Source organism: Cavia porcellus, unplaced genomic scaffold (assembly GCF_034190915.1).
Source record: "Cavia porcellus strain 051 isolate PalLab524CR breed Dunkin Hartley unplaced genomic scaffold, mCavPor4.1 scaffold_30, whole genome shotgun sequence".
NCBI lineage: Eukaryota > Metazoa > Chordata > Mammalia > Rodentia > Caviidae > Cavia > Cavia porcellus.
The window spans coordinates 19,159,884-19,178,449 of record NW_026947513.1 but is presented as its reverse complement, the minus strand read 5'-3'; the positions used below and the strand labels follow the sequence as shown (position 1 = coordinate 19,178,449).

At 39.9% G+C, this 18,566-nt stretch overlaps 1 protein-coding gene and 1 pseudogene across 2 annotated transcripts in view; one reads left to right on the top strand and one right to left on the bottom strand.

Moving 5' to 3' along the window:
- The window catches only part of Fam114a1 (family with sequence similarity 114 member A1), a 73,067-nt gene that overhangs the window by 38,259 nt on the left and 16,242 nt on the right, over nt 1-18,566 (bottom strand). For both annotated transcript variants that reach the window (XM_013154358.3, XM_013154359.3), the window contains exon 3: nt 8,648-8,735. In XM_013154358.3, the coding sequence (XP_013009812.1) occupies nt 8,648-8,735 (88 nt within the window). The remainder of the gene's footprint in view (nt 1-8,647; nt 8,736-18,566) is intronic.
- Nucleotides 14,904-15,572, top strand: LOC111757306 (chromobox protein homolog 3-like; annotated as a pseudogene).

The following is an 18,566-nucleotide window of genomic DNA, read 5'->3' as shown; positions in this document are numbered from 1 at the left end:
CAGCACATGTGGGTTCCAATAACCAACATGCTTATCACATTTATTTTTGGTTTTTTAAAAATAATTGTCATGGCAGGAGGTGGTAGCACATTGTGGGTTTGATCTGCTAGTCTTTGATGATTAGTGAAATTGAGCATCTTCCTATATGCTTATTTATAAAGTAAAACATAATATTTACAAAGACAAGCATTATAGAAATCCAAACAACAGAACGTGGACCAGACTTTTTCTATCTAGGCAACTTGCAGAGATATAATAGGCAACACAATCTATGAACTTACAAGGGACTACAGAAATAATTAAGACCTGACAAAAACTTTGGCTTTAAAAAACAAGAAAGAAAACAGCAAATGAGATACTAATACCTACCTGAATTTAACTTGTCACTCAAACTTGACTCATACAGATATATAAATAATATTTAATAAAGGAGTATGGACTCACTTTAACATATTCCCTGAGATATAGGAGGAATCTACAAAATGAGGAGTGCTTGGAGCTTTTAAGACTTTAAGTAGATCTTTCTCCCCTTCTTTATAAAAATAAAAAAAAGAATTTTTTATTGTGATCTCCTTTAGGAAAGAAAAAAGCATATGCCTACATACAAATGCTCCGGACCTGGCCATACGCAGCAGAAATCTCAGCCCAGGCAGTCGGGGTGGACAGTGGGAGGCTGTGCAGGGTCTGGGGTCGCAGTGCTCCCCTTCCCGATGCTGGGAGCACCATCTACTGACTGCTCTCTATAGAATGTCTCCCTGGAATTGTCCTTGACCAAGGCAGTTGGGTTCCCAGACTGTGCTACAATGGCTGATCAGTGAGGGCAGCTGGTGATACAAAAGCCCGGTTCTGCGCACTAATGGGGATATCCTGAAGAGTCACCGCAAACCCTGAGCTTATGATGGAATAGGCTGAGTTCTCTGTTGTGGGGGTGCTTCTCCCTTGGTCCCATTTTTCTTTCCAATCTGTTGCTCTCTTGAAGGTTTGTTTCTGAGAGTGCATCCCAGTGAAACTCCAGCTCATAACCTCTGCCTCAGTCTCTGTTCTGGGAATCAAACCTAGAACTATGATCTACTAACTTTTTACTGGTTGCATAGCATTCTACTGAATGGATAGATTACATTTTAAAAGCTTTTTATGGATAGACACTTTGGTTGCTTCAAGTTTCTTATATGTGGTGAACCCTTTTACCTTCTCCAGATCCTCATCCAAATACCACCTCATCAATGTCTACCCTCACCACCCTCTTTAAAACTAAACTGTACTTCTGGCTGTTACTTTCCTGTTGTACTTTGTATATTTTATAGACTACCATCTTTTGACACTCTACATAATTTTCCTATTCAATACATGCACTGTTTATTGTTTATCTTCTTCCACTAGCATCAAGCCCTATTGGGGATGGGGCTTTGTCTCATTTGCTTATTGCTTTACCTCAAATGTCTGCAACACTGAACACCTGTGTGAATGAACTTTTGCAAACCAAAACAATGTGACTCCTGGGCGACAAAGTGTGAACACTTGAAGATTTAGAGTGATTAGTGCTCTTCTAAAAATTTGTACCAATCAGTATACCCTCCTCCTTGGGTGAGTTTTAGAAAGGGAGCAATTAAAAAATCTTGACTACATTTTAGATTCTATTGTGAATTTAAGGTTGTGAAGAATAGTTGTTCAGAAAAGTACATGATTGATGCTACCATGCTCAGCTAAAGTAAACTATACTGCAGCAAAAAGAAGAACCAGCCAGTCCTTCCTTTGGAGAAGTTTTCCCTCTCACAGCGATGCCTGTATCCACTCTCTAATAACATGCTCACACGCCTTCAGGTTCAAAGTTGACAGAGTGTTACTAAACTGATAATATTTGCCTCGCAGTCCACCGAAATTCATGAACCCTTGTGCTTTATTTATCAAATGTAAAGGGGTGTGGACAAACTCCAGGCACCAGCACCACCTTTTGTATCAACAATTTTTGAGACTTTTCACATCACTGGCAATGCCACCTTCTGAAACAAATCCATACACTATTGAGAGAGATTTACACAGTGACGAACCTCACTGTAGTACCATTTTGACATATTTGCCATCCTTGGTAATAAACACTGTCATTATTTTTGACAGAGCTGGTAGAAGGGCCTCATTAAAATGTGGAAGAAGGGAAAAAAAGGTGCAACTTGGGACAGGATGGGAAAGAGAAATAATAGTAATTTTAAAAAAGTAAATATACAATCAGACACATTTCACACACACCGCCAGCCAACCTCAGGTATTCTTGTATGGGGTGTTTAGACTCATAAAACTGTCAAAACTAGAATTTCAAATAAACATTTCAGTCTTCTGTTATGTCTAGAAATAAACTGCTCTCGTCTACCTGTTCTGAGCCTTTGCTTTGGGATCCTTGTATATGTTCCAGCACTGCCAATAATCATTTTGATTACTCGTCTATCACTCTAGGCATAGCAATAAATTTTCAGAATGAGTTAGGTCTGTAAGACGCTTGTGGGAAATCATAACTGCTTGTCACAACATCACTTTGAAATTATCCTCAAAAATTTCCTTGTTTTTTTAATATTTTTGACATTTCGCACTGTGCTTTCTGCCTGCGATAATAAAGATTTTTATTGTACTTTGTAAACCTGCCCAAAGGCATGAGTGGCAGATCGACTCTTGGAATGCGTGATAAGAGTATTGCTGTGAATGAACCAAACCCTAGAGGTAAGGCCTCTCTGAGAAGAACTGTTGGCTGCGAAATGTTTGATGTTATATATGCACGAGGCACATGCCTTTTTCTTGTTTTTCTTTAACCTTAGAGCCAAAGTAAGAGGCAAAAGACAAGATACAGAAGTACAGCAAAGCAAAATGCCAAGCACTTTACTGTATTTTTCCACTTGGCATGGTGGTTACAAATATCTATTTCTATGGGCAGCCCCTGAAAACGGACTCTCATTCTGGAAGGTGGAAGAGGCCTTAGAATTTTTCAAGTTTCCTAACCATACTTTCTGAACACCAGCAACAAGCCCTGTGTCCCAGAGGGGTTAAGGACATAATGTAGCTAGGCAGTGGAAGTCTCTTGTATTCAGGACTGGGTCTCAGGTCTCTGGGTACAGTGCTTATTCCAAAAGGGTCCCTCCTTCCAAAAGCTGCTGTTCTCCAATGACTCCCCTGCCAACTCTAAACAGTTCCAGCTATTGTGACTGAGTTTGTCACCAACAGCAAGAACTTTGGGCTTCTATTTCTAGCGCTCCACTGATAGCACCGTGTTTTGTTAAGGACTACATGCTTTTCCCTCCTGTCTACAACTGGAATTACCTTGGGGGGTAACATGAGGCTACTGAGAGGAAATCAATTGCAATTGAACAGACAGTTATTCTCTTTCTTTACTTTCCACAGGCAATTTATACACCTTCCAGAGCTTGTCTACTGCTGGGAGTGCTCTGTTTTCCAGTAAGTTTCTTTGCCCTGTGATAACAAACTGCTAATGCTGCAAAGCCCTGGGATTGATGGCATGGGCGAGTGGAATAGAAGTTGTGTCTTGCTTACCAATCCCCAGATAGCAACTCAATGAAGACCACAGTCCAGGAGGAACCCGGAACTTTTGAATGTCTCTGTTCACAGATAGTTGAGCCCCATTCCAACCCCCGTGAGTCCTTTATTACTTTTTTGTCAAACTCCCAACTATGGCTGCCTGTATAAAGCCTTGAAACACATGAATGCTGTCTTGGTTTTCAAACAGTTTATGTGTAAGGTCCACAAAGATTCTTAGCCAGTTTTAATTACATGTAGCTATTATTTGGGCTACTCTCGCTGTGTACAGTCACAGTACATCTTGACCAGAAGTCTCCACAACACGTTTTAGGAGTGACTTGGGGATGGTATTGGTACGTCTCTATTGTGTCCACTGCCCAGTGGTGATGGGCAGTTTTAGTGCCTGCCTCTCCGAGGTTTGTCCAAAGAGATTCTCAGAATGTGTATATTTCAAGATTCCTGTGAATTCCTCACGTACTCTTTTCCCCAGTGGGTGCCAAAAAGAGAAAAATGCTAAGGTCACTCCCCTTTCAAAGTCCAGCATGTCACCAGAGCCATATAAAGGGCGGAGTTTCAGGAAGTGTTGAAGGGAGGGTGAGGGAAATGCTGGGGGACAAGTTATATCACGTACAGGTACAAATTCTCTATGATCATTATGTATATCTAAAATGTACCAATAAAATGTAACGTTAAAAAAAGTTTCTTGGATTGTTGGGGGTGAGTCCAACAGAAGAGAAAGTGGGCAGCACAGGGAGATGGTACCCACTGATTTATCTCCAGATGCATGTGTGTATAGAGTCCCTTCCCCTTTGGGTATGTGCAGGTCTGTGGATATGATGGGGTTTCACTCCTGTGATAGTTGCATTGGGAATTCAAAGGAATGCTTTTAAAGATGTAATTATGGTTCCCTAATTGTTCAGTTAATCACAGAGACATCTTTGATGGGCCTAAATTAATCAGGTGAATTTTAAAACACGAGTGACCTCTACCTAAAGGTAGAGATTTTGTTTCCTTTTGCTTCATTTTTTGAGATAGGGTCTCAGCACGTAGTTCAGGCTAGCCTTGGATTCACTGTGTAGCACAGGGAGCAGTCCTCCGGTCTCAGCCTCCCAAGTGCTGGGATTATAGATGTGGGCCACTATGCCTGGCTAAAGGTAGACATTTGAAGTATTGGAAAGATTATCATCCTTGCTTTGCAGAAAGATCTAGGGGAGCCTCTAGGAACCAAGAGTGACCCTCAACCAATGCCCAGAGAGTGGATGTGGACCTCAGCCCTGTCAAGGAATCCTGCCAAGAATCTGAATAACCCCGAAAGATGACTCCTTCAAAGTAGAGGTGGCAGCTAAATGCAGCTCCTGGCCTCATCCTCTGTGTGGGTCCTTGCTAACTGTACTGCCCATCTGCCACGGTCAAGCTGGCATGCTGCCTCAGGCCACGGCGAATGTTAGATGAGTGGACAGCTGGTGATACCTGGACCTCAGCCCAGATGGGGAGCAACTACCCAAACGTAAATCCCTGGCCCAGGGAAACTGCAAAATAACAAGTGCTTGTTGTTTTAAGCCTCTGCATTTGTGGTGATTTCTTTGTTTTTTTTTTGTTTGTTTGTTTGTGTCTTTTTCATTTTTTATCAGTACCAGGGATCGAACTCACGACTGCCTGCTCGCAAGGCAGGCGCTTATGCCACTGAGCTAAATCCCCAGCCCCTGTGGTGATTTCTTAACAGCAATAAAAGTAATAAGAAGGTAACTGAATTTCATTCTGATATGCAGTGATGTGCAAATGCCATGAAATCGCAGAGAAACTTTATCTTCAAAATTCACAAGCAGGAATGTGGCCGTGGTGATCATGGCGCGAAGATCCAGTTGCCCTTGAGCAATGGACCTTTTCCCCTCTTTTGGATCAAGCACTAAACAAAGCCAGGGTTTTCAAGTGTTGCGACAGTTCCAAGCCTCAGTACTTCATCAACGTCACAGTGCCTCAGACACAGGGAAACTTCAAAGCAAAATCAAACACAAGCCTAGGCTTAAAATTAAGACAGGGACTTCAGATCAAGTCCACAGTGTCTGCCAGTAGAGAGCCGGGTTTGCCATAAATCACATCAGGATGTAGTAAAGTCAGCATCATCTGTCAGCTGTGTCTGAACCAGGCCTTGGAGCATGGTCCACCTGAACCAGGGTTGCACCTGTGCCAGTGTCAAATTAGAACAGGTGCTGGATAGGAAATTCAACAGCCTGCGGATGGAAAATCTTATAAAGGTTCAGCAAAGCCCAGGGTCAATGAGTAGGTAGAGCCGCTGACTGATGAGAAGTAATGGTGTCACCAGCTAGGCTAGGGCCATTCCAGGCAGGTGCACCTTTCCGTGTGCATAGAGAGCACCTCTAACTGCTACCCACAGGGCAGATGATTTCTTCACTTGCTGTGGGGGAAGTGTACACTTAAAATTTTGGGAGAAAGTAAATCCTCCATCTCTAACAGAACCAAATTTATTATAAAACACAGTCGTTTGGGACATCATTATTACCAGAATCATCTGGAACATTTTCTACTTTATGATAAAAAACCATGAAAAGAGTCGTATAATTGGCAAACATATTATTTATCTTGAATAACTTCAATTTTTAAAGATGCCTTATTTTTAGTTTTTGGTTGTAGAAGCAAATCACTCCTATTTTGAAAGACACTAAAAGCTCAAACATTTTTCTAAGAAAGGAGGAGATCCACGGGTGCTAGTTTTCACCCTTGGGGGTCCTTCTCGGAAAACAAAAGGTGTTCTTTTCATTTTGATCTGATTAATTTTGTTGTTTGCCTTTGTCATGTCCAAGACATGCCTGGCCCCTACAGTTAGCAATAGAGAAAGTCTGTTCTCCAAGCTCACACCAGATAGGCAACATTTGTTTTTCCCTGTGTGCTTCCTGCTTGATTCTTCATGTGAAAATTGACACTTGAGAGCAATGTAAACACAGTCTATCCATTCTTCTCAGCAGTCTAAGCCTATCAAGTTAGAGATCTGGTTTCGAAACTCTTGGGACTGTGGTCTACTGGGGTGAGGCAGGAGACCTCAATGCCTTCTTGCTCTCCTGGTTTTAGAAACAACCAAGAATTGGACTACTTCACAGCCCATCACAAGAGCACCATGGCTGTGGGTTGTACCTTAAAAATACCTAAGGTAGGAGATCCAAAAGCCACGTCACTTGTGGCTTCCCTGTCTTACTTCTAACCTTCCACCTTCAACATGAAATGTGTTTGCTAAATTATGTTAAACTTGTTGATAACTATCTTTAGTCTTCATGAAGACTGGATATAACAGGAGAGCTGGGGACATAGCTCTGTGGTGGGGTACTTGCCTAGCATGGGTGAGGCCTTGGGTTTCATCCCCATCACGGAAGAAAAAGGAAAGAAAAACAAAGAAAAAAGGAAAGAAAAAAAGGTAACAGCAAGAGTTACCTTGATAAATTTGCACTGACGAAGATACTGGCCATTATACTTTCTCTTTGATTAAGAATAAATACAGGAAATTTCTTTAAAAATTTAAGAGCAGGAGCACCACCCAGCGTCTCCTGAGACCTCTGCCATGTTGGAACTTTGGGTGCTGGGAAACCAAGCAACCACCCCGCCTCCCTAGTAAGCAGCTGTGAGCCTACCAGTGTACGGGCTGAGAATCAAACATCCCATCCGCACCCCCCCCCCACCATTAGCAAATGGGAGGCAGAGGTCTGAGCATCTCTTGGGAGGCTGACCATCTGCAACATAGCAAATAGGGGAGATTTCCTTTTACCATCTCTTTGAAGGCAAATATTGTTATCACTGTTTTGCTTTGTTCTGATTAATTGTGTTGCTCTATTCAATATTCCGTTTTGATAAGTTCTATAGTGTTCTGTATTTGGTTTGATTTTGCTATACCTGATTGAAAGAACAACTATTGTGAAGATAACAAAGATATTACTATGGTACCTATTACTGTTATCCCGGTAACCTGCTGTGACGTTCTGTACCAATTCCACTGCACTGTCTCACCTGGCTATGTTCTGTCTTGTTCTGTTGCATTTCACTACCCTCAAAATAATAATAAAAAAAATTTAAGACCAGCAAATAGATTTGTTTAGATAAACTAAATTTTATCATTCAATGATAAATAAATCATTTACTGGTAGCCAGGAAACTCAGAGTTCAGTGAGTGCTCAATTACCATAACTTTTAGTCTGGGGATATTTACAACATATACTCATTCCACCTGAATATTTTGTTCAATTTGTATTTTAACGTATGGCTGATGAAATGATTATCAAAATTGTTTAAGAAGTAATTAAATTTTACATTTAAAAATACTGAACTGGGATGATAATTCCAAAGCTGTAAGGATATATTATAAAAGCTCAACTCTTACATGCTAAAAAGCAAGAAAATATAGTGGTTAAAATCATTGTACTTGTTTACATTCCCACCCACAATGTAGGAGAGTTCTTTTTTCCCACATCCTTGCCAGCATTTGTTATTACTTGAGTTTTCGATGAAGGCCGTTCTTTCTGGGGTAACATGATGTCTCAGTATAGTTAGTTTGCATTTTTCTAATGGCCAGTGATACTGAACATTTTTTCGTATGTATACGGGCCATTTCTACTTCTTTTTCTGAGAAGTCTATTCCTTTCAGTTGCCCATTTTTTGACTGAGTCTTTTATTTTGGGAGGTCTAATTTTTTTGAGCTCTGTTTGTCCATTGAAAAGAAAGTATTGTCCTTTTTGTCTGTTTCTTCTTTGGAAGAGACAATCTTTTTTAAAATGATCTGTACTCTGAATAACATCTCAGCTATTCTTGTGAGACCGTGATACACAGTATATTAATTGTTATTCTCTCCTTATTAACCTCAACCTAGACATTATTGACTTTGAACAAGGTTTTAGTATCTTTATGATTCAGCTTACTGTCTGTAAAATGGAGAAAGCAAGAGTACCTCCTTACAGGGTTACTTTGAGGAACAAATCCATTAATACACATGATCCACGTAGGAGAGAAACACTAAAAATGGTTTGCCTTTGGGCTAATGGTGAACTCCGCCATTACATGGTACAATCACCACGTCCTACCCTGCCGGGCTTCTGAAAACTGTTCCATCGCAGCAGCTCATGCTTACCCACTGTGGCAGATGCGGACGAAAGCAGAGATTTGCCCCAGGAGCCCCAGCCGGCCCATCCTCCACCCCGCGGAGGGGAATCCACAGCCTGCAGAGAAACAGATCAGAAGGTCAGCAATTCAGTTCATGCCTGAATGTAAAAACACTCACTGGCTGGAAACAAAGAGAAGGTTAAAAAAAAAAAATCAACGACAGTTAGATCTCACTGACTTACAGTTTACCGGGGTTATGAAAGAATATCTTGACTCGAGTTACCATGTGCACCTTGGAACAGAATAGATTAATAGAGGTGCTGGCTCCTGAGGGCTCAGTCTATACTGAGAGGGAGCCTCACTTCTGTTATCTGGCAGGCAGGGGCACATGGGGAAAAGACATAAATATCAGCATGAAAATGATTTGGAAACGTTCAAAACAACCTTGACACCGGCAGCTCTTACAGAGCTGAACAAATGTGCTCTTCAAGGCGGGATTAACCTTCACACCTCTGGGCGGTGGACTGGGCAGTCACAGAGGCGCGGACAGCTGCTCGGTGGTGGACAGCAGGGAAGAAAGCTTTGTAAGGTAGACACCTGCCTACCCAGGCATCTGCTCCTCTTAGGTGAGCCTGTATCCCCACCCCTCATGCGAAGAGTGGTAGACTGTCCCTGGCCTCAATGGATCCAAATTCTCTTGTCTAAGTGTTTGGAATCGGGACTGGAGTCTGCTTTAGCGTGAGCTGCTTGCTGGGGTAGATGACAAGTCAGGGTCTCTGGGCTGACCCATCCTCCCACAGCGGCCAGGGAGAAAGCAGGATGTGCTTGCTCAGAGAGGCCGCCTGGATTTCAGACCGCCTGGATTTCAGAGAGCTTGTCCACCCTCGGTTTCTATCCCTCCTGAGGCCCTGCTGCCTTCTCCCTTTGGGTTCTGTGCAATTCCCTCTTATTTTTTCTTACTCTTAAAAAAAAGTTTTACTCACTGCTGGGTGTGGTGACATATGCAGGTAACTCAAGTTCTCAGAAGGCTGAGGCAGGAGGATAGTGGGTTCCATACCAGCCTGGGCTATAAAGTACTTTCAAGGCCAGCCTGAACCACATAGCAAGACCCTCTCTCAAAATACAGAAACCAAACAGAAGCTTTGTTCACTGACACATGTTCAGAGCTTAGAAGAGTATCTGGAATATAAGTGCATAATAAATATATTTTGGATAAGTGACCAAAATCCATCTATTTTCTCAGTGTCCGTTAGTTGTTGTTACTTGCAACCAGTGATTCCTGACTGCATTAAGGGAATCACAGTATTCACTTACTATCTGGACACATATTCTGGAAAACAGGACAAGAATAAATATCTTACGGATTAACCATACAGATAACGCAGCCTTTCACTCAAAGAAAGAAAGCCATTAAAACAGATGTGAAAAATTCCTGCGAAGCTTGTGAATGCTACATCTTTGGCCCAAGGCTGTTCCATCAGCCATTATCAACCCCTTCTGCTCCTGTCTTCCACTCCTGCAGGTAAGGGTGGTTGTGTAAAACACTTTTGTACCCACAGACATATAAACAGGAAAGTGTTTGCTGTGATGATGAATTACCCCAGCATAGCTAGTACCAACTCCTTCCCCTCCCACCCTCCTGCCTGAGCTCAGGCATGATGCCTGGGATTGAAGTATCTGTTCTTGCTGCCATTAGAAAAAGGAACTGGAGAAGGAACTGAAGTTGCTGGTCCCAGCACTGTTAAAGCACTAAAACAGAGTGAGTAGCTATTTACATTCCCATCCTATTAAGTGGGAAAAAATGAATTACTATTCTGTAAACAACCATATGTTGCATTTTAGTTACTTACACTCAAATGTATTCCTAACTGATTAACCTAGTGAACACCGGAAACCATCTATCAGTGAGGACCAGTGGTGAAGAGAAAGGGTTATGGTATCCAGTGGCCCGGGTTTAAGTCATTCTGGGTAATAAATTACTCAATTTCTTTTAATCCTTCATTGCAGAATGCAAGTGATGGTGGCATAAGAATTGTAACAACTAACAACTTCACAGGTCCTGGGAAAAGTAAAATAAGTAATTCATATAAAGTTGTGAGCATGATAACTAGCATATCATAAATACTCCATGAATATTAGTTAGTAACAGTAATAAGAAACTGCGTTTTTATGACTAAAAAACAAGAAGTTTTGAAAGTTGTCGTTTTTTTCCTTGACCTGGAAACAATGAGAAGCTTGTTAACGTGAATCAAGACACTTACGACTGTCGGTTTTCATTTTTGGTGCCTAAAATGATTTACGTCACTTCAGCAATGGGACCCAGTGGCAGTTTTATACAATCATGAAGACAGATGGATGTTGATGATTAATATCATTCTTTCATGGGACAAATTGCTACCTGTGATTAGGCAGAGTTAATACACTTAGGGGTGACAGCTTCTAACTCGAATTAACAATACTTAATATGCTCTGACAGCTGGTAATTGACTAGCAAATGGAAATAAATGTTAAATGAATCCCGAACTTTTTGCTGCATAATAAATGATCCTTCAATTGCTTTAGTAGTGAAGTTCTTTGACACTAAGCTCAGATGTGATCAGCTGCAAAGAATATTTGTTATTAATGGCAAATACTCAAGGGACTACATGAAAACATTTAATATAAAAACATAAATATTCAATGTAAATTATAAATATAGATCATCACGAATACTGTTCCCACTTTAAAAGGATGTAATGTAACTTACTTTTGAGACTATACAATAGACAGCATAGATCAGCTCAGAGCTCCATTCTCAAATCTATTTTAAAGCTCTTTCTCACCTCCCTCATAACTCCCACCTTCTTTAACAGATAACTTCATGTTCTAACTTACAGAGAAAACAGAAGCACCAGATGAAAGCCGCCTTAGTCTCCTTCTTTTTCCACACAGACTCTCAAAGGAATGAACTCATACTTCAACAGCGAATCAGGCATGGATTAATCAAGGATATCCAAAACTCAATTAGAGATGGTGTAAATATCTATAACCAGTGAGCAGTCCCAAGAATACGTAAGAATGTGGGGTTCTATCAGGTTCAAACTTCTTTAATTAGAAAAGATATTTACATAACAAGTATACTATTTTTAAATTAAAAAATACATTTTTGAGGCTGGAGGTTTTTGCTTAGTGATAGAATGCTTGTCTACCATGCACTTGGGTTTTACCCCTAACAAAATAATAAATTTTATTTATTTTAGGTTTTCAAGTTCAAAGATATAAAAAGAAAAAATTTATAAATATCAGAATACCATTAAATTCAAAGGCCTTAATGCTTAGATGGAACTATATGTACCTATAAGTCTGCTTCTCCTGTTCTCATGGTAGATGAGGAATCAGTTACTGCGTGTAACCTGAATTCAGAGATGTGGTCAAAAGGATTTATGAGACCACATCCGCTTTAAGTTCTGTAACTCTTGACACTGCTACTCTAAAAAAGGGCTCAGTGTGACAACAGGGGGATGTCAATTGCTCTGGACGCCTGCAGCTCTATCAAACTATCTGGCTGAAAATGGTCTCAGTTATTTCCAAGCAATTTTCTTCCTTGGTGATTGTATCCACTCAACTCTAAGGAAGGTTTAAAGATTAAATGCAGAAAGATTTAAAGCCTCAAAGCCATGTTATTAATATTTTTGTGCACATTAGTTTTCTATCCTATTGATGTTTATGGATTTTGACCTACTAGAGTGACAGGTTTTGAAAACCAAAGGAAAATATACAATTGAATTATTAGACTTCTGATTTTAGGCTAAACTCCTCCTAGGTTTATACATACTATTATAACATTTAAGAGGACTTAATGGCTACCAAATAAATTTAACAGCTTTATTATTAAGCAGTTGGAAGATTCTGTACACGCAGATAAATGAGGAACTTAAAAAGGAAGTAGAATAGATAACTTTAAATGTTGTTTAAAATATTTGAATGTGTTTAAGTTGGCAAAAAGGACCAAACATTAATTATAAGTCCCTAGAAAGTGACTATCCAATTTTCTAGATTTCTAGAGTAAAATTTCTGAGAGAAACATAAAGTCTCAAAAAGAATTGAGTTTACAGTCTTAATAAAGTGAACATTAATTGCTTAAATCAAATTAATCTCTGAGGTTTTTTTTCAGACACAAAACACACAACGGCCTACAATCAAAACCCATGTAACATGAATCGAGCTGTACTATGCCTCACTCAAGTTACTTCCTCTTCTGATCACCATGGAGATAGTAATGTCCTTTTCTTAGTCACCACTGTTGTCTCCACACTCCACCTCCGCACGCCCTCCTCTGGGTGTGGGGGACTCTTCTGGCCTTTTACCCTTCCTCTCTTTGGCTATTTGCTACATTTAATCATGCATGCAATTTCTTCATTTTAACACTAACAAATAAAAATCACAAGGACAAAGTGTTTCTTTCAGCCAGATCTGGTTTCTGTTCCACATCTTTCTCCTTTGCCTTGTAAAATTAACGCATGTGCCTTCTGTATCCACGGCCCTTTTCACTCCTCACCCAACACAGCAAGACTCCTACTGCCAATACTTAGTGAAGGTATTTCCTCAAAGTCGCAATGCAATTGCTTCCTTATTGTCAAAGCTATGGACATGTTTTCGTCTTTCATTACCTGACCTCTTAGAAGCATCTGAAGGTTAAACATGTTTATGTTCTTAAAGGATTATTTTCTTGTGGCATCTGTATTAGTATGTTCTTCATTTCTATAACAGAACACCAGAGGTGGGCTAACTCTATGAGGAAAAGACATTTACATAGTTGACAGTTCTGGAGGGTCAAGGGCAACAGACTGCCATCAGCACCGCTCTGATGAGGACCCCTTGGTGTGTAGTGCCTCAGTGTGGTAGTGTATGTGGAAGAGACTACATCTCAAAACAGACGGCAATTCAGGGGTCAAGCTCACACTTTAGTAAGTCTCACAAGAGCTCAGGAATCGTAATCCCTTCTCAGGACAACTTCCCCCATGACTTAAGAACTTTTCACTAAGCCACACCTTCCAAGGGTCCTGTTTCTCAGCATCACCAACACTGAGAGCACTCCTCCAACACATGCACCATTAGAAGACAAACTCGGGCGTATCCAAACCACAGCAACATCCATGGCCTATCTTCTGACTCTTATTTTTATGCCCATCTTTTAGTGTTATGATTTATTTTCTTCAGAATTTTTCAACATGCATTTTGTGATATTTCAGGTGCTTCTTAGATTAAGCAATAATCGAAGCACTGTCAGCATTGCAATGATATATGCACAACATAGGGAGGTCAGCTGATATTCTAGCCAGGAAAGTCATATTCCAGAGGTAGCTATAATGAGCAATCCTATTATCTGTGTCTCTATTAACAGCAGATGCTTTGCTAATTAGCATACTGAACCATAGAAATGAATTTTAATTGGTAAATATAGTGAACATTTTACTAGCATTCTGAATATGATAGGGGTCTAGACAGTGAAATGCAAGTTATTCAAGATTTGTAGATGGTTAAATGTATTCAAGAGATTCTTTCATCTGTACATGAATCTGGTATAATAAAAAATCTAAACTCAGGAATTCTGGTTCCCTAATGCTCAGGGAATTCTCCTTGGGAAAGAAACCCAGGTTCTGAAATCCAGCAAGTCTTCCACTTAGGCAGTAGACAAAGCACAGAAAATAGGATGCTCTTAGATTTACATAGGAAAAAGTTCTCATAAACTATTTTTATCTCTCACATTAATTAATGTTCTATTTTAAAATGTGACCATGGTATGAGTATGATACAATGATTTCCTACAGCTTCTTACAGAATGTAGTGGTGATCCTGTAAAGGGAGAGATGAACTCTTACCATTTTCATTTCTTTGCTGGCTACTATAAACTATCCAATCATCACCAGCAGCACTCTCTAAGAGCAGTACATGACCAGCTTGGCTGAGATACAGAAGATTTCCAGGGCTGAGAGCCTGGCCTCTCTGACTCTTTATTTATGTGTAGCACCTGGTGACCTCATTCACTTCCATCACTTAAGTAACCACCCAAATGCTATGATGGTTACTTAGGCCTGTAAATCACCTATCTCTCCAGACCATTATAGTCAACTGTCTATAAAAATCTTCATTTGGATGAGCCACGGCATGTCCAATACTGAATTGACCATCTTAGCAATTCTTCCACACTCCAAGTGGAGGAATTTGTATCCTAGTCTTAGTGACTCCAAAACACTCCAAAACACAAACTGACAGCAAGTGTATCTGTAAAAATGACAGTATTGGCAGCACACTGTGCCCCTTTCCTTGGATGTGAGTGGGGCTTCCTGTGAGCATCTCTAAATCTGCAGACTCATGATACAAGGATCCAAGATGTAATGTTTTCCCAGGTCTGCAACAAAAATGGTTTTCAACACAACTACATCGCAAAGAATGGGAAAGAAAAAATGGAAAAAGCAAAAAAAAAAAAAAAAATCAGAATTTGTGGTGAAACAGGTACTGGACTAACTGGAGTGTTTCCTGGAGTAGAATGGATTTGCAGATGCTGACCACACATGGAAACCTGAAGAAAACTTAGGTCGTCCAGCGTTAATTGAAGCATTTCTTAATTCCCAAGAAGCTGGTTAGGAAAAAGATGGTACAAAAAGAAAATCTTTATTTGACGTGAAAGCATAAATGCACCAGTTTTCTTGCAAAATTCCTAAAAAGAAAAATGTTATCACTACCAACAACTTCCCTACCCAAATAAGGAGACTAGACATCTGAGGCTCTGCCAGAGGTCTTAATTTGAACGAAGAATCAGTGGCATGGGCAGTAGTGGAAAATTGATGCTTCTCATGAAATGGAAAATTTCAGATGAGGCTGCCAAAAGCAGCAAACATAAAAAGTCCTCAAAGTTTTTTTATGAAGAGAGACTAAGTAGGCATTCTGGTCCAGAAAATGAAACTCAGTAATAATTTGCATGATATACAAGTCTTGGTATTTGATTTACTAGTGTGAAAAAAATAACGTTATTCTAAGGAAATCAAGTTTAATATGTTCCTTTTGAAAGTAGTTTGGGGAGTTACTGTTTCTTTTTGTTCATTTGTTTGTTTTGTATCAATAGTCCTGGTTACTTTGAGCACATAAGATTTGTGTAGCTGCTTCCTTGTTGCAAAAGAACATTTGACATCCTGATATGTTTCCCCCACTTTTCTAAACATTGAGGAAATTGTTTGACTCCAACTGAGCCAAACTCAATCAGAAATCATTTTTAGTTCACATACTTAAGAGCCAATCTGAGTTTTTATTTGTTTGTGTGTGCATATAAATAAAATACTTACATAAGATTTTAAAATATTCACCAAAACAAAAACCATGGGTTTCTGAGAAACCATAATTCTGAATGACCTAAAAATTAAGTCACTTCCAGTTAAACTGAAAGTTTTCCCAAAGTCATAATCTTTCAAGTTAAATAAATGATTCTGTGGTTAATTGGGCAGTTTAAAATGAGTAATTTCAAAGCAGCCACATTAGAATCAATGTCTTTAACCATATAAATGCAGTTTTCTTGAAATATTCTGAAGAATTTTATCACTGCTGACAAATTACCCATTCAAATGAGGAAACCTGACAAAACTTGTCTTATTTTTTTTTTTTTAAACTTCGGTAGTCTTGTTAAGGAAACATTTAAAGATGTCTAGTGAGCTGGTCTTTTATAATAAGTTGAAATCTGGGTCCTAAAAGGTCATGATTCATGAAGTATCTATCACTTGGCTCACGGAAACCCCCTCAGATGGTTAAGAGTTGTTCACAGTGTAGGACCTACTGGAATAAACAAAAAGTCCATAGAATCTAAATTACTGACTTGCATATTTTTCTTGACTCCAAATCATTCTTTACATGTAGGCTCAATCTTTTTAGTACATGGATTACTATGTTCAGCAGAAGCCAGGAAAAAATCTTTGCAGTGGTCATAAACATTATCCTCCTGTATAGTTACTTACTGTATATGCTTACTTAAATAATAGTGAGCAGTGACCTATAAGTAGTTTTACATTCCTTAACAAAAATATAGAGTCCCAGCTTCCACTGTGACATTTTTGAATAAGAATCTGTCTAGATAGGATCAAGGAATCTGAATTTTTAAGAAGTACCTCAGATGATTCCAATTCACCAGATTTGGGAAGCGCTGCCCAAATCTATGTGAGGCCAAATAGCACCACCATCCACCTGGTTACCCAAGCTGAAAACTGAGTATTGTCATAACCTGCACATCTAAAAGGAGAAATACTCAGGTAGAATTGGAACAGGTGCTATTCACCCAGTTTAGGATGCAAAGATCTGCCAGTGGCAATGCCTTCGCCTGTGTTCCCTCCTTTGTGTCTAGTTTGAAAGCAATTTGCTTTATTTATTAGCTTATTTTTTTTGAGACAGGTCTCACTATTGTATCCACTCTGGCCTTGGACTATGTAGTTCAGAATGGCCTCAAACTCATAGTGAACTCCTGCCCCAGCCTCCTGAATGCTGGGGTTATAAGTCTGCTCTCCCACTGTTGGCCCACAATTTACTATTCTTAAATATTCTGCCTTTCTTTCCCCAGAAAAGAGCTACCTGGTGGTAGTTCACAATCTTGAGCTTTTCTTTGAGAGTACTTACAGTGGTAACATTGGAATTCTTCATTTTTGCTATAATTGGCTATATGCATTGGTGTTGGACAGGAAGAATGACTTTCAAAAAAATTGTAGGCAATCCATTTCTGGGTGTTAGGAAGGAGTTTAAAACACCTTGAGCTAGAGATTCACTGTCACTTCAAAGTGTTGACAGTTAGTGTATGTGATAATTAATTGTGATTCATGAACTTGACTTGAGTAAGATCCACTAGTAGATTAGTAAATTCCAGGTGTGTCTGCAGATGATTGACGAGTGTGTCAGCAAATTTAGGAGGGAAGACCAACCCCAGATATGGGTGGCATCAGTCAACAGGCTTGTAGCTTGCACAGAATGCAAAGTGTTTCCCTTTTTTTTTTTTTGTTTTGTCTTTTTCCTTTTTATCGGTACCAGGGATCGAACTCACGACTGCCTGCTTGCCAGGCAGGCGCTTATGCTGCTGAGCTAAACCCCCAGCCCCGTGTTTCCCTTTTTTTGAGCAGCTCTAGTCTCTACCGTGCCTTTGGGTGTTAGCTTTCAGTTTCTTCAGCCTCCTAGCAGTGATTCTTTAGCTTCCAATGCACACTGTTCAGCCTGACTCGCACCAGTGATTGTACAGTGAGATTCCAGGTCTTCAACCTTTGACTGCTACTGGACCCTCCAGCTCTCCATCACACAGATGACCATTACTGCCTCTGATCCTACAGCAGTCATTGGGATTCTTCTACTTCTGATCCTGTCAGCCCACCTCAAAAATTCCATGTGTAATCATACTTATATTTTATATTGAATCTGTTCCTCTAGAGAACGCTAATACAGTGTATATATAATAAAGTTCCACAAGGTCTCTTGTGACAAATATCACTGTCAACCAGTATCCAAGATAAACCACTCTGAATTGAAGGTGAAAACCTTCTTGACTCCTTATGACTGATTTAAGTACCTAGTGAGGGCATCTATTGCACTACACAACATGTTATAGTTGCTTTTTTACAGCACTGTATTCTCCAAGTAGACTGTGTGTACCCTAAAGGTAGGTGTACCACTGGATTCCTGGTGTTGTGGAGCTGAAAGAGGTTTTAGAGAATCTGATCCTACCTCCAACATTCAGTGCATATTTTCAAGAGGATTCTTATAGAAAGACTCAACTCCAGTAGCTGAGTCAGACAGAAAAGGAGCAAAAGATGTCAGACAGAAAAGAAGACAAAGATGGTTTCTTTGAGTGTGTAAAGGAAATGATCTCTCAAAGCAGGAATTTGACCTCATTTTGTAGGCTATTGATCTCATCCTCTTCTTTGGCCTTGTCCTACTTACACTAC